Source organism: Rhinichthys klamathensis, unplaced genomic scaffold (assembly GCF_029890125.1).
Source record: "Rhinichthys klamathensis goyatoka isolate OS25496 unplaced genomic scaffold, OSU_Roscu_1.1 h1tg000262l_1, whole genome shotgun sequence".
Classification (NCBI taxonomy): domain Eukaryota; kingdom Metazoa; phylum Chordata; class Actinopteri; order Cypriniformes; family Leuciscidae; genus Rhinichthys; species Rhinichthys klamathensis.
The window spans coordinates 2,262,246-2,288,372 of record NW_026606783.1 but is presented as its reverse complement, the minus strand read 5'-3'; the positions used below and the strand labels follow the sequence as shown (position 1 = coordinate 2,288,372).

At 45.7% G+C, this 26,127-nt stretch overlaps 2 protein-coding genes across 3 annotated transcripts; both read left to right on the top strand.

Annotated features, from left to right (window-relative positions):
* Window positions 1-840: 840 nt before the first annotated feature.
* On the top strand, window positions 841-24,903 carry LOC130101907 (ictacalcin-like). 2 transcript variants are annotated; one of them, XM_056267774.1, is made up of 4 exons: window positions 958-979; window positions 1,563-1,693; window positions 1,950-2,126; window positions 24,878-24,903. In XM_056267774.1, exons 1-3 carry the CDS (start codon window positions 973-975, stop codon window positions 2,091-2,093), a joined length of 282 nt encoding a protein of 93 aa, XP_056123749.1. In that variant the 5' UTR covers window positions 958-972; the 3' UTR covers window positions 2,094-2,126; window positions 24,878-24,903. The 2 variants fall into 2 exon arrangements, with proteins under 2 accessions (XP_056123748.1, XP_056123749.1); XM_056267773.1 differs by lacking the exon at window positions 24,878-24,903 and having other exon boundaries at window positions 841-979; window positions 1,950-2,143.
* Window positions 22,556-24,700, top strand: LOC130101909 (ictacalcin-like). The gene is made up of 3 exons (XM_056267775.1): window positions 22,556-22,659; window positions 24,213-24,343; window positions 24,546-24,700. The coding sequence occupies exons 1-3, from the start codon at window positions 22,653-22,655 to the stop codon at window positions 24,687-24,689; spliced, it is 282 nt and encodes a 93-aa protein (XP_056123750.1). The 5' UTR covers window positions 22,556-22,652; the 3' UTR covers window positions 24,690-24,700.
* Window positions 24,904-26,127: the final 1,224 nt, after the last annotated feature.

Below are 26,127 nucleotides of genomic sequence, written 5' to 3'. Positions count from 1 at the left end.
CCATGCGGGGCTGGTTAAGACTGCTGGAGCAGCTCCGTTATGATTGCAACACAACTTAAAGCAGTATATTCATGACATCTTTTTCTGATTAATGACAAATACAGTGTGCGGTTTCATTACCTAATGGTTTAAACTTGTGCCCTTTAGCTGTGAAAAATTAGATAGGCCAATTGCATAAATCCAGCCTTTATGTTAAGACTGTGTCTTAAGAACTAGACCAACTAGCAGTTAGACCTGGGGTAATCACTCTTACTTTTTGGATTAAAATTAGACCAATCTATGTTTTTATGTAAAAGTTATTACCAGTCGTAAAGAAAAAAATATGGGCATGGTCATTTTGATAAATACATCTGTATTTGTTTAAAGACTTCGTCACATTTTCATTCAACTTGAGCAGTTTTGTATACCAGCAAACATGCATAGGCATGCATAAGTGAGTAGGCCTTAAAAAAAATTCTACATAAGTTTTAACATAATCACTATTAGATATAATTTCTGCATTATAAGATTATTTCAGTGATTCCAGTTTCACCAAAGTGGTTCTCATACGCCCATCTTACACTGACAGTCAGGGGAGGGTATTGACAATGGATTTGTCCAAAGGCTCAAGTATAAGGTTTAGGCTGTTTGTGTGCAGTTAGGAGCTGGTTTAACCAGTTGAGTTAGAGACTTTACAAGGACAAGAGATGCCAAACCAACCTGCTTCCTTTTTTTTTCAAACTCAATGTAAACAAGAATTTCAATGGTTTAAGGGGATGAACAATAAGAGAGCATATAGGGCAGAGTAAAAGAGAGAGGGATGTGAATGTAGGTGTGTTTGTGTGTAAAGGGTTGGAATGGTGGGAGGGTGGGAGGGTGAATTCGGGGGGTGTGGCATTTTACTGCATATAACACTCAATCTGTCCCTTCATTCCTCACTCGCTTGGTCTACTTTTCTTTCACTTCTTGCTCACCGTGAACTTCTGCTACACCATGTCACGTAAGAGACTTTTATATTTTTTTACTATCTGCTTAATGTGAACTAAGTGTAATGTAGTGCACTGCTGCTGTATTTGATGTGTTAAGCATTCTTGCAGCCTTTATTTTCTGATATTGATTTGAAGGCTAGTTCAGTATTTTGTTATATGTTTTTCAACCAATCATTTTTTGGTAGATATGTCTTTTGTCAATTTTACCATTTTCGTAGTTGGTGGTGGATAAAATGACAAAATCGAGTAGATCTCTTTCCTTCCTTCTTTCTTTCTATCTTTCACTTCTGTCTTAATTAAAGGGTATGTGCAGGGTGTTGGCCGTGATTAAAACTGTAGTTTTTAATCCCCCTTTTCTGAAAACTCCCACTCTTTAGACAATTACAGGTCCCTCCCTTCTCTCCTCCTTCTAATGTTTGACTCCAGAGGGGTGTAACTTTAACCGTTTGTTATGCTGTTGCTGGGCGTGACATTTCATATATGTGTATTTTTGACATCTCCACTACTAATAATTTTGGATGTTGTGGACACATAGCCTTTGCTTGATTATTGTTATTAATGGCGCACCTATTTTGTATCACTCTAATTTCACAGAAACTCAGCAAGCGATGGCTCAGCTGATTGCAGTCTTTCATAAATACTCAGGTAAAGAGGGAGACAAGATGACCCTGAGCAAAGGCGAGCTGAAGGACCTGCTCACCGCAGAGCTAGGAGACATATTTGGAGTGAGTTTCTGCGTAATCGTTTCATTGTCCATGTAAAATATAATTTCTCTTTTCATTATGACATAAATTCGCTTCTTTCTATAATAAAATATATATTTTTAATTAAATAAATAACATTATTTAAAAATAAATAAGATTCATTCTTTTGTATTAATTCTCATAATGAATATATTTTGAGCTAATAAATATGGGCCGTTTGATTCATCACTCTACTGATCGTGTCTCTGACTACGCTTTTGTGTGTGTTGTGTTAAAGAAAACCCAAGACAAGACAGCTCTGGACAAGATATTTAAGGATCTGGATGCAAATGCTGATGGTGTTGTGGACTTCCAGGAGTACGTCACCCTGATCGCCTGCATCACTATGCTTTGCAATGAATTTTTTACTAAGGGTAAATAACTTTGTCCTTACAGAAAGGTTTTGTCTGTAAAGCTATGGTAAAGTTATGGTACATCTGGAAAAAAAAAAGAATAAATGTTTTTAATGTTTTGAATTAAAACTGTATTCTTACAATATGTGAGTGTGAGTGTTCTTATCTGTAAATGTGTGTTTATTGTGTTTGTGGCTGCAGTTTAATTAAACAGTTAAATCCTATGGATATATTAAAACTATGCTTCGTTTTCATATGGAAACATTCACCTTCCATTGACACTTCTAACATAATAACATACAATGAATTGTCAAATAACACTATAAAATAACAGTGACACAAATATGGACTGATCATTTCCTAGGAAATGTGAAAACAATAATATCTTGAAACAAAACAATGGCATGTTTTAAGATGTCAGTGCAAGTTGCTTTCAGTTCAGACAGCTCAAACATGCATTTTAGTCTGGGACTAGCTTAGGCCTTGTCTGTGAAACCGGCCAACAGTCTTTGTGCATCATTCTTGAATCCCAGACCATTGTCTCTGAACACTGACTGCTATGTGGTCTGCTGCTGTTGAAAGTAGTGCCAGGGAATACTAAAGCAAAACTCATGTCTTTCTCCCACTCCCCTCTAGTGGCCTCAGTAGAAAAATTGTCTTGTACTTGTATTCTTGTGGTCACTACCTTTCATTGTTCTAAACAATGCTAAAGCAATTTGTTTTAATAATGGATTATTAGTGAGCTTATTATATTATATGGGTGATGTAGGCTATTCCCTTCTGTTTATCTCCTTTTCAATATGTTATGTTAATTGGTTTAGAACTGCACAAATATTATGCAAGTGTTCAGTGACCCATTTGAATGAATGAGGCACTTACACTCACCTAAAGGATTATTAGGAACACCTGTTCAATTTCTCATTAATGCAATTATCTAATCAACCAATCACATGGGAGTTGCTTCAATACATTTAGGGGTGTAAGTACAATCAAAGTCTAAGACAATCTCCTGAACTCCAAACTGAATGTCAGAATGGGAAAGAAAGGTGATTTAAGCAATTTTGAGCGTGGCATGGTTGTTGGTGCCAGACGGGCCGGTCTGAGTATTTCACAATCTGCTCAGTTACTGGGATTTTCATGCACAACCATTTCTAGGGTTTACAAAGAATGGTGTGAAAAGGGAAAAACATCCAGTATGCGGCAGTCCTGTGGGCGAAAATGCCCTGTTGATGCTAGAGGTCAGAGGAGAATGGGCCGACTGATTCAAGCTGATAGAAGAGCAACTTTGACTGAAATAACCACTCGTTACAACCGAGGTATGCAGCAAAGCATTTGTGAAGCCACAACACGCACAACTTTGAGGCGGATGGGCTACAGCAGCAGAAGACCCCACCGGGTACCACTCATCTCTACTACAAATAGGAAAAAGAGGCTACAATTTTCAAGAGCTCACCAAAATTGGACAGTTGAAGACTGGAAAAATGTTGCCTGGTCTGATGAGTCTCGATTTCTGTTGAGACATTCAGATGGTACAGTCAGAATTTGGCGTAAACAGAATGAGAACATGGATCCATCATGCCTTGTTACCACTGTGCAGGCTGGTGGTGGTGGAGTAATGGTGTGGGGGATGTTTTCTTGGCACACTTTAGGCCCCTTAGTGCCAATTGGGCGTCGTTTAAATGCCACGGCCTACCTGAGCATTGTTTCTGACCATGTCCATCCCTTTATGGCCACCATGTCCCCATCCTCTGATGGCTACTTCCAGCAGGATAATGCACCATGTCACAAAGCTCGAATCATTTCAAATTGGTTTCTTGAACATGACAATGAGTTCACTGTACTAAAATGGCCCCCACAGTCACCAGATCTCAACTCAACTTCGTGCCCTGGATGTGCATCCCACAAATCTCCATCAACTGCAAGATGCTATCCTATCAATATGGGCCAACATTTCTAAAGAATGCTTTCAGCACCTTGTTGAATCAATGCCACGTAGAATTAAGGCAGTTCTAAAGGCGAAAAGGGGTCAAACACAGTATTGGTATGGTGTTCCTAATAATCCTTTAGGTGAGTGTATATAGCGCTTTACTATATACTGCTTTACATCCAAACAATCATATCAGGAGTCTCCCTCAACCACAACCAGTGTGCAGCATCCACCCGAATGAACAGCGTGTTCACACCAGCTATAGGTTAAGAGGAGAGAGCGTGATAGAGCCAATTCAAATGAGGGGGATTATTAGGAGGCCAATGAAGGGATTTTGACCAGGACCGGGGTTGCACCCCTACTCTTTCGAGAAGTGCCATGGGATTTTTAATGACCACAGAGAGTTGGGACATCAGTTTATGTTTTAACCGAAGGACAGTGCTTGTTACAGTATAGTGTCCCCATCACAATCCTGGGGCATTAGAAACCACACGGTGAGCAGCACCCCCTGCTGGCCTCACTAACACCTCTTCCAGCAGCAACCTTTCCCAGGAGGTCTCCCATCCAGATAGCCTACTGATCAGGCTCAACCCTGCTTACTGTAGCTTCAGTGGGCAACCAGTCGGAAGAACATTTAAAGTCCCTGTAAAGTCAAAATTAAGTATGTGTTTTGAGTTTGTCACACCACAGAAAAATGTGTTATTAGCCACCCAGCCAAATTGGAATGTTAAAAAAAGGCGCCAAGTAAATAAAATAAGCTATCAAAATCTTGAAAAAATGAGCAGTATTCTCTGCTCTCAAACGCTGGGGGTGTGCTGCGCTGAAACCACGCCCACTCGCGGGAAAGCTGCCGACGGTGATATTACGTGATACTGCTTTCGGGGCTGGAGGATGAATGCCGAGGGGGGAGATAGTCGGTTCGGCCCCATTCACCAGTAACAGCGGATTATCTGTGAATTCCAGTTGTCTCAGATGAAAGTTTATAAAACTATCCTGTGTAAAACGATCACTACAGAGATGGGTGTTGGCGGTGATCCTCAGCTCTCCATCAAGGGGGCTCTTCACAAAATTAATCCTCTTCTTGATGTGATCGTTTTTCGGAAAATTAAATAAGGACACCGATCCGTTTTGTACGTGATCGCATCCAGGTAGTACGCATTTCCTTGACCAAGACATAGCTAGCTAGCAAACTGTAGGCTGTAGTAACTTATAGCCTAGTACTGACAGTAACTCGCGATTGAGCGGCAATCTGATGCGAACGTGCTCTATTGTTAAGGTCTAATAATAAAAATTTCAATAAAAATTCATAAGTGACGTTGCTTCAAATGTCGTGGCACATGCAGACATGCAGAGCCCCTCTGCATCCTGATGAAAAGGACAGCGAGTGTGTCGCCTGCCTGGGCAAACCCGCACGCTGACGCCTCACTCACAGAGACAAGCTGCTCTCATTGCGAAAGCATGCCTCTGTCAGCTTTCCGCTCTCGGATCGCATTCTTTTCAGAGTGCATCTCCGCCCCTCACGCCTTCCCGTTTCCTTTCTCCCACGAGCCTTGGAGAAAGAAACAGCGGGGCCAGAGGGTTGAGCAGAGTGCTCACGCCGGCTCAGACCCCGCGTGCCTCACTTTCTCCACAGAGAGAGATTTCGCCTGTGCTTTTTACCTATCTGATGCGAGCGGTCTCGTCTCATTCGGTGGATCCGAAAAGGATCTTCACAATGACTCTATGTCATTGGCGGCTTCGGACGCAGAGGATTGGTCGGGCTCAGTGGATGTCCCCACCCCCTTGCCGTCTAGAGAATGCAGCGTCGCCAGAGCTGGACTGGACGCCGAGCTGATCCGCGTCCTGTCTAAAGCTGTTGAAGAGCTCGGTCTCGACTGGGCTGCCCCTGAGGAGCCCAAACGCAGCCGCCTGGACGATTGGTTCCTGCTGGGGCTCCAACAGGCCCCTTGTCAGCGATCTGCACCGTTCTTCCCTGAAGTTCACAAAGAACTTACAAAGTCGTGGCACGCCCCCTACTTGGCCCGCCTACGCACTTCTACTTCTGCCACGCTCTCGACCATCGACGGCACTGTGGAGAAGGTATATGAGAAGCTGCCCCCCCCTAGAGGAAGCCGTGACTGTGAACCTTTGCCAACCCACTGCTATTGGATGGATATCCAAGGTGGCTCATCCATCTAAGCCGTGCAGGATGACTTACGCCTACGCATCCTCTGGCCAGGCGGGATTGGTGAAGAGCAATGTGGTTCACGTCCTCCGCACCAAAGTAATGAGCTTAATGGCAAAAGGTGCTGTGGAAACAGTTCCTCCGCCCCACAGCAAGAAAACGGCTGTTCAAGATGCTAACCCTCAAAGAAATCCTCGCGCTATTACGCCCGGGGGAATGTTTTTTCTCAGTGGATCTGAAATATGCATACTTTCATATACAAATAGCCCCCCCGTCACAGACCGTTTTTGAGATTCGAGTTCGAAGGGACGGCCTACCAGTATACAGTCCTACCATTCGGACTGTCTCTGGCTCCACGCACTTTTACGAAGTGCATGGGTGCAGCACTTTTCTCCCTGAGACAGAAGGGAATGTGCTTCCTCAACTACCTCGACGACTGGCTCGTTCTGGCCCAGTCAGAGGTGGAATTGAATTCCCATAGATCTGTGCTCCTCACCCATTTGGAATGCCTGGGACTCAGAATCAACACAGCCAAGAGCTCACTGTCCCCCAATCAGAGGATCTCCTTCCTGTCTACAGTTATAGACTCAGCCCAAATTAAAGCTTGGCTGAGACACGAGCCCGCCCAGACTTTTTAGCAGCTCGCAACCTGCTAGGCCTCATGGCCTTCGCATCAGCAGTACTTCCGCTGGGTCTGCTACAAATGCGCCACTTGCAGTACTGGCTGAAACCCCAGGTCCCTTCCCAAGCGTGGCGCTCAGGCCACCTTTATGTCAAGGTGGACCACAGCTGCATCAGAGCCGTAGCCCCTTGGAGAGACCCTAGCTTTTACGAGACCGGGGTAAGCTTGGGGACAGTCTCAATGAGGATGGTGGACACCATGGACGCCTCCAACACGGGTTTGGGAGCTCTGTGCGAGGGCAAACCGACCTCCGGCTCTTGGACGAGCACGGAGTAATGGCTGCATGTCAACTGCCTAGAAATGATAGCTGGCCCTCAAAACCATCCTTCCAAACCTGACAGGTCACCATGTCTTAGTCCTATCAGACAACACGACAGTAGTGTCCTACAAAGTTGAAAAGGGTGAGCAGTTTTAAATATATTGGGGTATATCTTACAGAAGATCTTTCCTGGAAAATGCATACACATCCCCTCGTAAGGAGGGCAAATCAACGCATCTATAATTTACAAAGTTTGGCCAGGTTTAAGGTTTCCAAAAAAGTGCAGAAGACTTTTAATACTGGAGCTGTGGAGAGCCTACTGACTGGAAGTATTATTTCCTGGTTTGGAAATACAACGGACCAAGATCAGAACAGCATCTAGTTGTCTAGAGCAGAGTTTCCCAACTGGGGTGCCGTCTGACGAGAGGAGGGGTGCCGTGTAAAAACTCCTCCTCTTTCGCGCTTGAACGAATAATAACAATACAACTAGAATGTACATGTTTCCTGAAGAAAATGTGAGTGGGTGCTTGCAGTGGCAAAACTCGCCACTCGGTTGGTAGGGTGTGGTTAGCTAGTTCCCTTTCGTCCTGGGAACTCCAACGTGTCGTCGGGGAGTTCCCTGACGAAATGGGATCACGCTAGGGAGACCAATTGCCTTCGAGTGAATTAAAACGAGCCAATGAAAATTGGCATGCAAGGTTTGCATTCCGCGACCCGCCTACCAACGCGGGTATAAAGGGCGGAAGTAAACATTGCGCAATGCTTTTAGCTTCGGAGCCGTCCGATTGTGTCCTCTCTGAGTGAGTGAGCTTTAAGAAATGTATCTTTCTTACAACTACGAGTCTGCTGTTTCGGGAGGGGATATCTCTGTGTTGGTGAGATGGCGTTTCAGCGACCGCGCGGTTTCCTGTCTGCCGGCTGCGTCTATATGCTGTTAATTCAAAAAGCTGTTTTCACAGCTGGTAAACGGTTGAGTGCGCACAGCGGGCTTGCAGTTTCCCCGCTGTGTTGCCGCGTTGGGTCCCTGTGTGCTTCAGCACGATAGAGAGAGTACTTTCTTCCTGAAAGAGCAACACGAGTGAAGATCGCGTCCTTTTCAGGATGACGTTTCACTTGTGTGTTTCTGGATGCGATCGTTTCCTGTCCTTATTTGACGGCCACGTTCATTGTTTCACATGCCTAATCAGTGTGTGAGACTGCGTTCGTGGGTGGTTCATGTTCTCTTAGGAGTGCATGACCACGTCGGCACGTTGTTCGCCTCCCCTTTCACGTAAAGGTTGGAGCAGCTCAGCGTGCCGTGTGCCGTCGAGGCTTTCGAATGGGTTTCTGGTCCTTCTCATGAGGGACCAGGCATTTCATTCGGGGCCCCAGGGAGGACAGATGTCGATCGCTACATCGGAGAGAGGGCGGTTATACTCTGAAAATGATGCTGAGTTCGTACTACAATGGTGTGTTCCCATGCTGAAGATTCAGACTTAACGGCCACACTTTCCTGGGCTGTTCTAAAGCGCCTGGATGTGTGTGAAGAATTTTGGCAGTATGGAAGCATTTTGGTGCCAATATGGCAAGCCAAACATGCCTAAATCTGCAGAAGTTTTTCCTCTCTCACTACCACTGCACGTGCGTAGTTCTAACTCGGGGTTGAGCTGTGCTTAGTGACTGACCGTGATTAGTCACAGCGCTGGCCCTCGGTTAGACGATGTCCACACTGGTGGTCCAGAAGCACCTCAAAACCAGCCCGCTCGGAGTTTGTTTTCCCCCAGCAAAGGGAAGGGAAACAACCCTGAGAGGAGCGACCCAGAGTATGTGACGTTCTGCTCTTTGGGAGTGCGTGTCATTACCACTCCTTCCCCCGGGGGAGGGCCGGGTGGAGAATTTCGTTTCTGTTCCGGCGCTGGTTATCCTGTAATCAGCGGTACCCAAAGTTTGAGCAGTCCACTTCCTCTGAGTCGTTCACGGGCCCCAGCGCTCAGATGGCAGTGAGGGCTGCGGCCTTGTCACTCTCGTCTCTCGCTGGGTGAGGGGAAACCAGGACTCGATGCCCCCGGGCCTCGTTTCTCGTTTCCCCTCACGGTCGAGACTGGCAGTATAATAAGACCAGTTTCCTCCGTCCGAGAGGGTCAGAATGGCAGTGCGTGCCGCCCCCGAGCTGCACCACTCCCGTTCCCCTCTCCCCAGCTTGCAGATAGCAGTGACGCAGCCTCGGCTGCGTCACTCCGGTCTGCAGCTGGGCCCGGAGGCGCAGAGACCAGGACACGAGGAGTCAGGGCCTCGTTCTTCGTCTCTCCCCCTCCCTTCGCCACAGGGCAGCCCGCAGCAGAAAGCCTACGAGCTCTCTCTGCCGTCTGCCCCACGGTGGACCGCCCAGACCCCGCTTCCAGTGGCTACATTGCCACTGGAGCCAGGTCCCGGCCTTCCACCCCGCTGCCCCTCCGCAGGTACACCGGTGGTTCGGGTGGGCTTATTGGGTCGGTACCTGGAAGCCTGGCTAGCGCTTCCGGGTCTGTCCCGATGGCTCGTCCGCACCATTCGGTTCGGCTATGCAATTCAGTTTGCACGCCGGCCTCCCAGGTTCAGGGGCATCCACTTCACCCGTGTGCGGTCAGTGGATGCCCCTGTCCTGCGGAAAGAGATCGATGTCCTGCTGGCGAAGGACGCGATCGAGCCGGTCCCTCCTGCCGAGATGAGGTCCGGGTTTTACAGCCCCTACTTCATTGTACCCAAGAAAGGCGGTGGGTTACGACCAATCCTGGACCTGCGAGTTTTGAATCGGGCCCTGCACAAACTCCCGTTCAAAATGCTCATGCACAAGCGCATTTTCGAATGCATCCGTCCACAGGATTGGTTTGCAGCGATCGACCTGAAGGACGCGTACTTTCACGTCTCGATTTTTCCTCGTCACAGACCGTTTCTACGGTTTGCTTTCGAGGGTTGAGCGTATCTACCCTTCGGGCTGGCCCTGTCGCCCCGCGTCTTCACGAAAGTCGCGGAGGCGGCCATTGTTCCCATGAGAGAACAAGGCGTTCGCATTCTCAACTATCTCGACGACTGGCTCATTCTGGCTCACTCGCGAGATGTGTTGTGCGATCACAGGGACATGGTGCTTCGGCACCTCAGCCGGTTGGGGCTTCAGGTCAACTGGGACAAGAGCAAACTCTGCCCCGTGCAGAGGATCTCTTATCTCGGTATGGAGTTGGACTCGGTCGCCCAGACTGCGCGCCTCACGGAGGAGCGCGTCCAGTCAGTGCTCACCTGCCTCAGGTATTTTCGAGGCAGGACAGCGGTTCCACTGAAACAATTTCAGAGGCTCCTGGGGCATATGGCAGCCGCAGCCGCAGTAACGCCGCTCGGCCTGTTACATATGAGACCGCTCCAGCACTGGCTTCACGATCGAGTCCCGAGGTGGGCGTGGCAGAGCGGCACGTTCCGGGTCAAAGTAACCCCGCACTGTCGCCAAACCTTCTCCCCGTGGTCGGATCCTGCGTTTCTACGGGCCGGAGTGCCCCTAGTCCAGGTTTCCAGGCATGCTGTGGTTTTCACAGATGCCTCTGCCATGGGGTGGGGGGCCACGTACAAAGGGCATGCAGTCTCGGGTCTGTGGACGGGGCCCCAGCTGCATTGGCATATCAACTGCCTAGAGTTGCAAGCAGTACGCTTGGCTTTGTGCCGCCTCAAGGGGCTTCTCAAAGACAAGCACGTACTGGTCCGTACGGACAGCACTGCGACCGTTGCGTACATCAACCGACAAGGTGGTCTACGCTCCCGCCGCATGTCGCGACTCGCCTCCCACCTCCTCCTATGGAGTCAGAAGCATCTGAGGTCGCTTCGCGCCACTCATGTTCCAGGGGAGCTCAACCGTGTGGCAGACGAGCTTTCACGGTTGCCTCCCCTGCCAGGAGAATGGCGACTCCATCCCCAGGCGGTTCAGCTGATCTGGAGTGTTTTCAGAGTCGCACAGGTAGACCTGTTTGCCTCTCCGGACACGACCCATTGCCAGTGGTTTTACTCCCTGTCCGAGGGGACCCTCGGCACGGACGCCCTGGCTCACAGCTGGCCCCGGGGCCTGCGCAAGTATGCGTTTCCCCCAGTGAGCCTTCTTGCACAGACTCTGTGCAAGGTCAGGGAGGACGAGAAGCAGGTCCTGTTAGTGGCGCCGTATTGGACCCCGAACTTGCCCGATCAGAGTCGTGCTTTCCTTCCTACAAGATGGGTTGGAGCGAAGGCTGTCTCCCTCCACCCTCAAAGTGTATGTTGCCGCAATAGCCGCACATCACGATGTAGTAGAAGGTAAGTCCGTGGGGAAGCACGACCTGATCATCAGATTCCTCAAGGGTGCTAGGAGGTTAAATCCACCTCGTGTTTTGCGCTCTGTACCCTCTTGGGACCTAGCTCTGGTACTGAGAGCTCTTCAAAGTCCTCCCTTTGAGCCCTTGCTGACAGTGGAGCTGAATATCCTGTCCATTAAGACAGCGCTCCTGTTGGCATTGGCCTCTTTTAAGAGGGTCGGGGATCTGCAGGCTTTTTCGGTCGACGAATCGTGCCTAGAGTTCGGGCCGGGCTTTTCTCGCGTGATACTGAGACCCCGGCCCGGATATGTGCCCAAGGTTCCTACCACTCCCTTCGTGGATCAGGTAGTGAACCTGCAAGCGCTGCCCCAGGAGGAGGCAGACCCAGCCCTAGCTTTTCTCTGTCCAGTCCGCGCCCTGCGGGTTTACACTGACAGAACGCAAAGCTTCAGGACCTCAGATCAGCTCTTTGTCTGTTACAGAGGCCAGCAGAAGGGGAAGGCCGTCTCCAAGCAGAGGTTAGCTCACTGGTTAGTGGATGCTATCACCCTAGCGTATGAAGCTACGGGTGAGCCTTGTCCTCCCAGGTTGCGTGCTCACTCTACAAGAGGTGTTGCCGCCTCCTGGGCGTTGGCTCAAGGCGCCTCGCTGACAGACATTTGTAGAGCTGCGGGCTGGGCGACACCGAACACGTTCGCTAGATTCTATAGCCTACGTGTGGAACCTATTTCCTCCCGAGTACTTGCTACGGCCAGTGGTGCGAGGGAATAGGTTGTGTCGGCTTGCTACGCCACTCCGTGCCTCAGCCGGATACGTGCGTCTTTCGCTCCGTTGGCGCCCCACGTTGGTTAGCCTCGTGAGTTCCTCCATCACCCCTTCGGTGCCAGGCGTGGCGGACCGCCGGCGCCAGGTCTACTACCTCTAAGGGAGTTGTTGTGTAGACTGGGTGTTATGTCCAGTGGTCTCTTCGGTGACCCATTATGCCACGTGCAGTCCAGCCGTGTCTTCCCCTTGACAGACTCGTTCTGTCGTCCCTGTTGAGTACGCTCCCACTCCCCTTGGAGGGGACTACCTCAGGGACTGCCATATGTTTCACTATCCCCCTGGGCTAGTACATATGTGTATTCCAGGCCTTCTTCAGGCTTCTGGCTTCCGCAGCGTTCCCTCCCCCCTTTTACGGGTTGGGCACGCTTTCCCAGTGTTATCCAATCCACTGTGTGGGTCTTGCGGAACAGCAGTGTGACTCCCTAGCTAGCTCCCACAATTTGTGAAACTGCTTGGGTAGCTTAGCTGGGCGCTGGAAGGGGCCAGCACCATGGCGTTTTGTTAGGGATCCCATTTCGTCAGGGAACTCCCCGACGACACGTTGGAGTTCCCAGGACGAAAGGGAACGTCTCGGTTACGTATGTAACCCTCGTTCCCTGAGTACAGGGAACGGAGACGTGTCGTCCCTTCGCCATGTTGCTGTACCTTCGCGGAGGACTGGACACCGTTCGGCTCCTCAGCGAAAAGCATTGCGCAATGTTTACTTCCGCCCTTTATACCCGCGTTGGTAGGCGGGTCGCGGAATGCAAACCTTGCATGCCAATTTTCATTGGCTCGTTTTAATTCACTCGAAGGCAATTGGTCTCCCTAGCGTGATCCCATTTCGTCAGGGAACTCCCCGACGACACGTCTCCGTTCCCTGTACTCAGGGAACGAGGGTTACATACGTAACCGAGACGTTTTTAGGGAAGATGCTAACAAAATTAGCATGTTGTTGGCATGATTAACATGTTGTTAGCATCATGCTAGCACGATTAACATGTTGCTAGCATCATGCTAACATGTTTTTAGCAAGATGCTAGCATTATAAGCATGTTGTTAATATCATGCTATCATCTTTTTAGCAAGATGCTAGCATGATTAGCATGTTGTTAGCATCATGCTAGAAATCATGGTAAACCATCCCAAAACATGGTAAATCATGGTAAACAATGTTAGCAAAACATGGTAAATCATGTTAAAATCATGCAAGCAACATGCTAATCTTGCTAGCATCATGCTAATCATGTTAGCATGATGCTAGCATTATTAACATGTTGCTAGCAAGATTAGCATGTTGCTAGCATGATTTTAACACGATTTACCATGTTTTGCAAACATGGGTTACCATGATTTACCGTAGTTTACCATAGTTTACCATGATTTACTAGAGTTTACCATGATTTCCCATGTTCCAGTATGATTTACTATGATTCTAGCATGATTTACCATGATTTACCATGTTCTAGGATGATTTACTATAATTCTAGCATTATTTAGTCAAAAGAGCCCACCCCCATATATATGATGTTCTGATGCAGAGATATAGGTCTTGCAAAATGCTTGCTACTCTGTTTGGTTGCTAGGGAGTGGCTCGGCAGCTGCCAATCATGAGAATCCAAAGGCTGCTTGTCAGCATGAATGATAGAAACCAACTCCCATGCCTCTGTGACATTCAGAATGAAAAATATCCCTCTATGGATTTTGGTTGCTAAGGTGCTCGACAATGGTTGCTAGGGAGGGGCTAGGAAGTGTTGAGGTGATTCCTGATTGGCTGTTTGCTGCCCCGAGTCAAACTAGACCACCCTTATGTTTCTATGACAATTCAGTCTGGAGATATCTATTTGATCTCTTTCAATGGAAGTCTATGGAACTTGTTGCTAAGGTGCTCTTAATGGTTGCTAGGGCGTGGCTCGATAGCTTCACAATGATCCTGAGAGACTGATTGGTCGTCTGAGTAAAATGAGCCTGCCCCCTTGTCTCTATGACACTGTGATCCAGAGCTATGTTCAATACAAAATCCCTATGCCATTTTAATATAGTAGGAAAAATGGATACTAGGGTGTAGGACGTGGTCCTACACCATAGTGAGTCAATGGGAAACTTTGGGCAGCTCCTGCCCCGCAGGGGTGCCACTTTTAGCCCATTGTGAGGTATGTTTTTACAGAGCCTATCAGCCTCTTCAAATGTGGCAAATCACATGTTTCTGCTAAATCCTCGCTCAGAGCTATGACTCGTCAAAGTTTGTCGCAATGTTAAGTCTATGGGATTTTTCCGCCGCTTTTTCACCCCTGGGGTGAACATCGTACCCCTGATCGCTTATAAAAGTCATAGCACACCATTCCCGAATAATCCGCACGATTTGACGCCTCATTCGTGGGTCTGTGCCAAGCGTGCCGCACAAGCCCTGAAAATTGAAGCCAAAATTGTCTCGATCGCCCCCCGATGACTGGTCCTAGTATAGGTCATAAACCCCGCCTCCCCGTGTTATTCAACATGTGAGACCAACTAAACAATTAAATTACACTTCAAATATCTTTTTTCCAAAGGTGGTTTCTGTCATTTGCTGTCGTTTTTATCACGCTGATGTAAGTTTCGTGATGCTATAAAAATGGTGATGTAACGTCATGATCGACAGCTGTGATTGACAGGTTATCTGAGCGAAGTAGTCACTGACGCACCAACTGACTTTTTTCGGGATCTTCGGAGGACTGAGGAGATTGTATTTACTTTATTTTAACAAGCCTCTTGTTGTACTGCAATCAACAGACATCAAAATTGGAGCAGAACGGAGGAACGGAGCAGACATAGGCCACTTAAAAAAAGTGCAGGGAGAGTGCATTCTGCGAGAGTGAGGGCAGGGCGTTGATTTCGCGGCTTTACTTCATGCGCACTACCGCGCAGGTCTGGTCCCGAGATCGCTACTGCGCAGACTCAAGTCCAAAGATGTGAGCGCCATATCGGGACACTGGCGGCTTCACTTCTCACCACTGGAAGATAGCGAAACTCTTGATTTCTGCCTTTGATTTCTTCCAGGTGCCGACTTCAATCACAAATTTATAGAAACACTACTTCCAGGATCTACAGTTTTGCCTTACAACTTCAGGCTTCACCACAAATTGGAAACTGCTGGAGGTAGGCATCATGGCGGGGTGTACCATCTCCCCATTGGTCTACACGATGGCAATGAAGATCATTATTAGAGCCTCATAATGGGTCGTGGGAGGAGAACGACTACAATGTAATCAGAGGTTACCACCAATTGAAGCCTATATGGACGATCTAACAACACTCACAACAACTGTCCCCTGCACCAAGAGATTGCTGGAGAAACTTCATCAAAATATAACATGGGCGAGGATGAAGTTAAAGCCCAATAAGTGCAGAAGCTTCTCCATCGTGAAAGGCCAAGTCACAGACCAAAGATTTCATGTCGGCGGAACACCTGTCCCAACTGTCTCAGAAATGAGTAGTAACCAGTAAAGAGCTTGGGGAGCTGGTATGATGCAAAGCTCAAATACACAGAGCAGTTTGAACAACTAAAAAATGATACCAGCATGTACATGGAGCGCATCAACAAGACCTTGTTGCCAGGAAAACTCAAGTTATGGTGCTTTCAGTTTGGCATACTCCCAAGACTCTTGTGGTCGTTAACTGTGTATGAGATTCCCATCGCCAAGGTTGAAAAGTTGGAACCGCTGATAAGCACACAGCTGAAGCAGTGGCTTGGAATTCCACGTTGTTTAAGTTCCGTCGGACTTTATGGACATGGCAAGTTGGAATTACCAATCACAGGGCTCGTGGAAGAGTTCAAATGCACCAATGCAAGGCTCGTCATGACCCTAACTGAATCTGAGGATGCAGTCATTCGAACAGCGAGTGCAAAGTCTGCGCTTCACTTCAGAGATGTGGTTGGACAAGTACAGCATGGGGACTCAACCCAAAAGTCCCATTTCGGACACATCCCAAAAACTCCTCTGTGGCATAAAGCAACATCAGTGCAGAAGAGACAGCTAGTGGTAGAAGAAGTGAGGAGACAGGAGGAGGGAGAGTGACATGCCAAAGCTGTCTCAATGGCCAAGCAAGGGAGATGGACCAACTGGGAGGGTCTGGAGAAGAAAAAGCTCAGCTGGCGTGACATCTGGCAGATGTCAAGTACCTGCATCCCCAAGGCACATACTATCAGGGTGCACTACAAGTCTCACCCAAGGGCACTATACTTGGCGACATAACCAAGTACTCAGAGAGCTGGCATCAATACAGGAACAGAAGCGAACCACCACAAATAATCTCCCACAAACATCGGCAGGACAGGTCAACTTCACAAATTTCGTACCAGCTGGCCAACATCAAGAGCAAAGTACAACACCTAAGGATGCAAGCACCCTGCAGTCAGTGCTGGATTGGAAATTGGAAGTGGACCTTGATAAGAAGCTTGTGTTTTGCCCAGAAATAGTGGCTACAACACTCCGGCCAGACATGATCCTGTGGTCTCTAACAACAAAGCTGGCATATGTTGTGGAATTAACAGTACTATGGGAAGATGGGGTTGAAGAGCCTTATGAGAGAAAAAAGAACAAATATTCCGAACTGGCAGCTGAAGCATCCCAGAATGTCTGGAAGACCAGCATCTTCCCAGTAGAGGTGGGATGCAGGGGATTTATTGCCACATTTACCACCAGTTTGCTGAGAAAAATAGGGGTGAAGGGTCGCTCTCTCCAACAGGCCATCAAGTCCATGTCAAGTGCTGCCGAAAAAAGCAGTAACTGGCTCTGGATCAAGCGTAAGGACCCCAACTGGGCAGCGAGGTAGAGACAGATGGTATGCGGTCAGGCTTAGGCCCAACTCAGGGAGAAGGACGCCCCTGCTATGCAAAGCCCATCAGGGATATGGAGGGTATGGCATGAAGGGGGGTGTACCTGGGACGCTGGGTACACCGTTGAGCCTTCTGGAGACGTTGTGGGCTTCAATCAACGAAACGTTGATGAAGCAGGGTGCCCACCTGATGACCCCAATGACATACCTTACCCTCCTTTTCACCACTCCACACCGACTGCTACTGTCAAGAGTTTCCTACTAAAGGGATTGAAACATCTAGTTCTATTAGCTATACTGATTGGTTTATTTCTTTTTCTTTTTATCTTATTGTTGTTAGTATTTTTGCACTGTGGGACGAGAAACTGGGAGAAAACCATTTCACCACATTGTATTACATGTATATGTATGTGACAAAAATAATAAAGAACCTTGAACCATAAACTGCCAGGGCGGACTCAGGTCGTGACCTCTGTAAAGGCTAGCCAGGGGGGGCGTGCACCTGAGACCCGCAGTGACAGCTGCTGTCAGACTCGCTAAAATGGAGTGACACAAGTAGCTTTGCAACAGAGCGGTCATTTGAAGTCGAGAACTTTTCTCCCCCACCTTCACCCTAAGTGGAGGAGGGTGAATTGTCTGTGGACACCAGCTCAAACTGCGGTCTTAACTCCCGCATCGCGATCGGCATCCGATTATTCTTATATTCAGTCATTTTGAGGTAATTTTTTTTTTTTTAGGTAATCCAGCAAATCGCGCCGGCGCGTTTGTCGACACCAGAGGATTAACTTTAGCCTAATAGGAAGGAACATAAATTGTGATTAAAAATGCTCGCCTCACTCACATCATGATGCCGCTGCGGTGGTGGAGTTCATGCAGGAAGAGCAGCGTTTGGCAGCGCGAGCTGTGTGGAGAAGCCCATTTCCACCTCCATTGCGTTGGAGAAGCAATCCCTCGTAAAATGCAGGTTGCACACTCGAGCGATAGGCTAGATTAACTACCTAGGCTACACGAAATAATCTAAATAACTATATAAATGCTATGCTAACTAGATGCTAATATATATCTATCCTGATCGTTTTCAATACTCGTTATTCCAACTCCTGACTCGCTACAGTAGTTTTGACGGAACCAGATGCTTTTATACCAGGGGCTGCCAAGGGCGTGGTGAACTCGCACCAAGCGCGTGACAGAGTGACGTCAGAGAGTATCCTACGTCAGAGAGTACCCCTACTGCAGGAGCTTTCCGTTTAACCTGAAGAGGGCAGCACTCAGACATTTTTACACCATATATTTGACTTTATACCCAAATGTCAAAAAATGTACTCCAATCAATGAACAGCATTTATGAAGCTCCATTCTTACAGATAATTAACTAAAAAAAGTTGTTTTAGTGTTTAGTTACCCTTTAAAGCCACTCTTGCTCAAGACTGTACTCCTGCTAGCCTTAGCATCGGTCAAGTGAGTAGGTGACCTTCAAGCGCTCTCTGTCAGTGCTTTCTGCCTTGAGTTTGGACTCTAAAGTCGCCCTCAAGCCAAGGCACGGCTACGTGTCCAAAGTTCTTTTGACTTTTGACTCCGTTCAAAGCACAAGTAATTTTGCTTTCTGCATTTCACACGTCGGAAGACAAGCAACAATTACACCTGCTCTGCCCGGCATGGGCCCTAAGAGCATATATAGAGCGCTCCGCACAGTTCAGACAGTCGGAGCAGCTCTTCGTGAGCACCAAAGGGCTTCTGGTCATGAAGCAACGATTATCCTGCTGATTATCCCGCTGCTTTCGCTCTAGCTTACCCTTCAATGGGCCTCCAATGCCCCATCGGCATCAGAGCACACTCCACCAGAGGCGTGGCCTCCTCCTGGGCGTGGTCCAGTGGGGTGTCTATTGGTGATAAATATGCGGCAGCCGGCTGGTCCTCGCCGTCCAACTTCACCAGATTTTATAACCTGGAAGTCCCTGCGCTACAGGCACATATCCTCTCTGTATAGTTGGAGCTGGCCTCTGAACGAGCCCGGCCCACCATTACTCTTGGAGGTTCTGAACAATCTCTGAACGCTCTTCAGGGCACGATTAGCCCATCAGCCCTACTGCCCTCCGGGCCCATGTCCAAGTGTGCCAGGCTGGGGCCAGAGCACAGGCGTAACTATCGGTAAGCAGGGTACGCAGTTGCTTACGGGCCCGGACCAATCAGGGGCCCGCGCGTGACTGGAAGATATTGATTGACAGCCGGGTCCCCTAACGCATTTTACTACATTTAGTCTGATCGCATTTTACTTTATCGCGAATTTATTTGAATAAATAATGACAACAACATAGTGTACTGATCATTAGATACAAGTATGAAAAGACCAATGATGGATTTTGGTGTAATTTGTTTCGAATTGGGACTGGGGAATCCCCGGGTTGGTAAGTGAACATTCGTATTGCGTGCAAAACAGTAAAAACGATGAACTTGAGACAGACAATATCGACAGGCTACTCCTGATTTTGTCAGTCATCTCATCTCTTATATGCTGTGTCTCTATGATCATATTAGCCGCTTTCCGACCAAGTAGTTACAGGAACTTAGTTATAGGAACTGTCCACTTCTAAACAGTTCTAAGAACTACTCTCCCCCAAACTCGGTTTTGCTGTTTGTGTTCGCACTGGCCAAGTGGCCATAGGAACTGGTAGGAGGGGTAAGGGAGTGACGCAAGCACGGCGGCGGCGCCACATACAACAACAACAAACCAGCATGGAGGAGGCTATCGGAATGTTCCTGTTCTGCCTTGCCGGGAGCTTAATAACGAGTACGAACGGCGGCGTTTAAAGACTATGCTTGAGTTCTGTACAGAGAAACAAAGAAGACGAAGGCTCCAGCGTAATATGATCTTAAGTAATATAATGGAAGAAGATAGAAGAGCAGAGCGCAGGAGACAAACAAAACGACGGGTAAGTTTAGCAAGCATAGCAATTAGCTGGTTGAATGCGTTATGTTATGAGTTAGCATAGCATACATAGGCGAATTGCAACAGACAGTGAATAAAATGTGTTGACACTGGGCGTGACTTATAAGTTGAACCAATCAACGTAGACCTAGGGAAATGGAACTAAAAAAGTCCTCGCTCTAGACTCGGTACTGAAAGAGTTATAGGAACTACGGTCTGAGGAACTAAAAAATCCCCAACTTAGTCCGGTCGGAACACGCGAAAAAAAAGGTTATAGGAACGTTAGGTTCTAGGAACTGCAAAAGTCCCACCGGTCGGAAAGCGGCTATTGTCCTATTCATGGTAGCCTACTCGTGGACATTGCGTCATCACGTGCTGTAGGGGGGCCCGCCTTGATAATCCTGCATAAGGGCCCGGTGTTGACTCGTTACGCCACTGGGCCAGAGAACATGTCGTTCTGCTTGAACATAGCACGGCATGATTGGATTGGTTCCCCATCGCGTCTAGCAGACACAATATGAAGTGACCGTTCAAAAGGGAAAGACTCGGTTACTAACGTAACCTTGGTTCCCTGAGATAAGGGAACTAGTATTGTGCACAGCGTTTGTCGTTCCAGTTGATTTAACCTGAATCATATGGCGAAATGAGCTGCTTTTATAGGCAGATGCCCCGTCCCTTCTGGCGGGATCTGCGCTCGGGCGTGGGCGTGACTTATAAGTTGAACCAATCAACGTAGACCTAGGGAAATGGAACTAAAAAAGTCCTCGCTCTAGACTCGGTACTGAAAGAGTTATAGGAACTACGGTCTGAGGAACTAAAAAATCCCCAACTTAGTCCGGTCGGAACACGCGAAAAAAAAGGTTATAGGAACGTTAGGTTCTAGGAACTGCAAAAGTCCCACCGGTCGGAAAGCGGCTATTGTCCTATTCATGGTAGCCTACTCGTGGACATTGCGTCATCACGTGCTGTAGGGGGGCCCGCCTTGATAATCCTGCATAAGGGCCCGGTGTTGACTCGTTACGCCACTGGGCCAGAGAACATGTCGTTCTGCTTGAACATAGCACGGCATGATTGGATTGGTTCCCCATCGCGTCTAGCAGACACAATATGAAGTGACCGTTCAAAAGGGAAAGACTCGGTTACTAACGTAACCTTGGTTCCCTGAGATAAGGGAACTAGTATTGTGCACAGCGTTCGTCGTTCCAGTTGATTTAACCTGAATCATATGGCGAAATGAGCTGCTTTTATAGGCAGATGCCCCGTCCCTTCTGGCGGGATCTGCGCTCGGATCGGAGGGCTGTGCAACGATTGGTTCACGCAGTTACCCCACTCTGCCATAGGCTCGTGCATTTCCCACTGACAAGCCAATAAGCATGCGTGTACATCACTGCACTTTTATGGCTGTGAAGTAGCACTGTGTTATTTTATAAAATGCTTCAGTAATCGGAGAAAAGGGAGTTTTCCCCATCGCATCTAGCAGACACAATACTCGTTCCCTTATCTCAGGGAACCGAGGTTACGTTAGTAACCGAGTCGTTAGCATGTTAGAGTCAAAATCATATTTCATGTAACTGTATTTTTTTCTTTTAAATATTCCCATCAATTTCTTTTACTGTTATTATTATGATGTTGAAATTATGTTTCAAAACACAAACAACTGTTATTGTCCATCTTTCCTTGTAATATTAAGATAACACCAAAGTTGTATAATATACGTTTTAGCTTTAACCACTGATACTCTACTTATGGAGTATTTTTAACACATGTTGTTTTTTCTAAGTGCTTTTCTCAATTCAGTGATCAGACAAGTTGCAAATAACTACTAAACATTAATCTTCACTGCAGCTCATGGAATGGAATATTTCAAGAAAATGTCTCCATCTTGTGGTGGCCCTCATAAGGGATCTTTAAACTGATACTTTGGTCCTCAGAGCCATAAGGAATGAACTGTAACTCATGTTCAGAACTAAAATCTCAAAGAATGAATTTGTTGTTATAACATTCAAAAGTTGTATTCATTTCTATTTCAGGTCACTCACTATATTTGTGTCTATCTATGTTTTATGTAAAAGTTATTACCAGTCTAAAAGAAAACAAATTATGGGCTTTGTCGTTTTGATGAATACAGGTGACATCTTTGCAAAAGAATATTTTACATTTTCATTCAACTTGAGCAGTTTTGTATATCAGCAAACATGTATTAGCGAGTATGCCGTAAAATTATATCACAACATAAGTTTCAACATAATTACTTATAGATTTAATTTCTGTAGTATACGATTATTTCAGTGATTCCTGTTTCACTAAAGTGGTTCTCAGATACGCCCACGTAACACTGACAGTCAGAGGCAAGTATTGACAATGAATTTGCCCAAAGGCTCAAGTATGAGATTTTATTTGCAGTTAGGAGCTGGTTTAACCTGAGTTAGAGACTTTACAAGGACAAGAGATGCCAAACCAACCTGCTTCATTTTTGGCAAACTCTAAGCAAACAGGAGTTTCAATGGTTTAAGGGGATGAACAATAAGAGAGCATATAGGGCAGAGTACAAGAGAGAGGGATGTGAATGTAGGTGTGTTTGTGTGTAAATGGTTGGAATGGTGGGATAGTGAATTCGGGGGGTGTGGCATTTTACTGCATATAACACTCAATCTGTCCCTTCAGTCCTCACTTGCTTGGTCTACTTTTCTATCACTTCTTGCTCACTTCAATATTCTGCAACACCATGTCACGTAAGATACTTAAAATTTTTTACTGACTGCACTGTAATGTAGTGCACTACTGCTGTATTTGATGGGTTAAGCATTCTTGCAGCCTTCATTTTCTGATATTGAGTTATTGCCTATATTCAGTTTATATGGTACAATGGGGCTGAAGGCACATCTTAAGAAAAATCTGCTTTTCACTACTCCTATAGGGTTTGATTGCAGAAAAAAAGTAGTTTTTATTAACATCGATGGAGTAACAGCTTTTGTGTGAAAATAAATAAAAGTGGGTCGTTTTATTTGTTTAAAAATCGTATAAATAAATATGAGGTGGCATTGTGGGCCTTTTGCCCCAGACCTGGGGTAAAACCAGCATGGGACAAAAAGCACAAATCATTTATACAAATACTTTAGCTAAAATAAAATAATTTTTAATAATATCTAAGTTAAAACTTAAACAATCACTTTAGCAAAGTTTGCACTATTTTAACGTGTATTTTGATCAATAAAATAATTCAATTTATTCAGTAAAGAAACTGATTAAAATATGTTCAATTTAAAAATATAGAAACAAAATTATTTTAAAAAGTAAAGATTCTGAAAGCACTAAATGAGATCCCATAACAATTTAATATAGCTTTACAGTAGTAAAAAATAAATATGGCATTTTATTATGATATGATTATTATTATGATATATATCATTTTTTTTAAATATGATGGTTTCATTATAAATATGGTGATTGTCTCTAAAATGTGATTCTTAACCTAAATGCCATACTTGAACAGATTCTTCCGTTATTGAAAAAATGTTGTACCTTGAATAAAACTGAAAATCATTCACAGGACCGGTCTCAAAAAATAGTCGATTTTATCGATTCTCCTTTGCTACATAAATCTACAACATTTTGAAAAACATTAAATATTAGATCAAATCAGCACCAAAAAAACTGCCAAATTTCCACATGCCTCATCAAAAGTGGTTGGTTAAGAAAAGTGCTGAGCTGAATTTTGTGTCATCTAGGGGTTTAAAAGACCGTCAAATGTGCCTCTGGTGCGTCTTTAGCCCTGTTGTAGATGTTATATGTTTTTCAACCATTCATTATTTGGTAGATAGCCTATGTCTTTTGTCAATTTTGACGCAATAGTTTAAGAGTTTGTGTGTTGGGAAGAGGAAGCATGTTGGTGGTGGATGAAATGACAAAATTGAGTAGATCTCTTTCCTTCCTTCTTTCTTTCTATCTTTCACTTCTGTCTTAATTAAAGGGTATGTGCAGGGTGTTGGCCGTGATTAAAACTGTAGTTTTTAATCCCCCTTTTCTGAAAACTCCCACTCTTTAGACAATTACAGGTCCCTCCCTTCTCTCCTCCTTCTAATGTTTGACTCCAGACGGGTGTAACTTTAACCGTTTGTTATGCTGTTGCTGGGCGTGACATTTCATATATGTGTATTTTTGACTTGTCCTCTATTAATAATTTTGGATGTTGTGGACACAGCCTTTGTTATTATTATATACACATTATAAATATACACATATTATTATTAATGACGCACCTATTTTGTATCACTCAATTTCACAGAAACTCAGAAAGCGATGTCTCAGCTGATTGCAGTCTTTCATAAATACTCAGGAAAAGAGGGAGACAAGATGACCCTGAGCAAAGGCGAGCTGAAGGACCTGCTCACCGCAGAGCTAGGAGACATATTTGGAGTGAGTCTGAGTAACTTTTTTGTTAAAAGTTAGGTATTAAAATGGCTCCTTTCTATAATTTTTTTATTACAATGTTATATTTCCTTTTAAATGAAATTAAATCTCATAATGAATATATTTTGAGCTAATAAATATGGGGCGTTTGATTCATCACTGCACTGATCGTGTCTCTGACTACGCTTTTGTGTGTGTTGTGTTAAAGAAAACCCAAGACAAGGCAGCTCTGGACAAGATATTTAAGGATCTGGATGCAAATGCTGATGGTGTTGTGGACTTCCAGGAGTACGTCACCCTGATCGCCTGCATCACTATGCTTTGCAATGATAACTTTAAAAAGGGTAAATAACTTTGTGCGGTTGCAGTACGTCCACTTACCTAAGAAAGTACTGGGTAAGGTTAATATAACATGGGTTAAGGTTAGGTTTTAGGGGTAGGTTCAGGGTTAGTTATTTGCCATTTCTATAATGAGTACATGGGGAACAGGACTGTAAAGTATATACACTTTGTCCTTACAGAAATTGTTTGTCTGTAAAGTTATGGTACATCTGAAAAAAAATAAACTTTTTTTATGTTTTGAATTAACTTACAATATGTGTGTTTGTGGCTGCAGCTTAATTAAACTGTTAAATCTTAGGGATATTAAAACTATGCTTCATTTTTATATGGAAACATTCACTTCCATTGACACAGCTAACACAACATACTTACAATGAATAGTCAAATTACAGTGACGCATATAGACTGATAATTTCCTGGAAATGTGAAAACAATACCACACCAAACCAAAGGGGGCCTCACATGAATTGATTATAGTGAGAGATGTATATTTTGGTAGATGTCATGATATGAACAGTTCATAGATCAGACTTCTGAAACATTTAGGCCCGTTTCACAGACAGCTTAGATTAAGCCTTAGTTCAATTAGGACATTAAAGTAGATTTTATAAACGTGAAAAAAAACATTACTGGTGTACATCTTGAGACAAAACAATGGCGCTGACATATTTTAAGATATATCAGTGCAAGTTGCTTTCAGTTCAGACAGCTCAAACATGCATTTTAGTCAGGGACTAGCACAAGCCTTGTCTGTGAAACCGGCCAATTTGTGCATCATTCCTGAATCCCAGGGCATTGCATTGAGCGTGAGCAGCTGCTTAACCGCGCAGCCCACCTCCACCACCGTCCCATATTAGACAGAAAGGGACCTAATTTGGTCTTAAACACCAGGGGTGAAAGGCAAAACAAAAAGACTTATTAGACTGCACATAATATTAAGCTAACACCAAAGTTTTATTATTCATTTCACACACACACAAAATTACTAACAGTTTGGCAACCAAGAACTCTCCTCTCCTGTCCCAGCACTCCACAAAAAAAAACCCCCACAGATTTTTGAAAAACTCAATGACTTTATTTGGATTAGTCCAAAGTACAAAAAAAGGGAAAGCATCAATAGGCTTCAGGAGGTGACAAGGCCAAAACAATAAACAAAAAGTTCTGACTTTAGGGGGAATACTTAACATTTCAAAATAAGATTCAACATGAATAACAAATGTCTTACCTTACACCCTCTCTAGCCAAACACAGGAGCAAAATATGGATATAAACAAAAATGGCACCCACCTCCCTACTGCTTCCCAAATAAACTAAATCAAAAAAGGTTAGAAATGGTTTAAACTCAAGGCTCTTTTAGTAATGTTTAAAGAACTTAAGAAAAGCTGGTTTAACTGCAGTCCAAGTCTGCTCAGGTTAACAACAATCAACGAGATGTACAATCGGTCTTA

Coding starts and splice junctions, on each gene's coding strand:
- LOC130101907 (XM_056267774.1), top strand. Junction 1,694..1,949: donor AGCTAGGAGACATATTTGGA/GTGAGTTTCTGC, acceptor GTTGTGTTAAAG/AAAACCCAAGACAAGACAGC.
- LOC130101909 (XM_056267775.1), top strand. Junction 24,344..24,545: donor AGCTAGGAGACATATTTGGA/GTGAGTCTGAGT, acceptor GTTGTGTTAAAG/AAAACCCAAGACAAGGCAGC.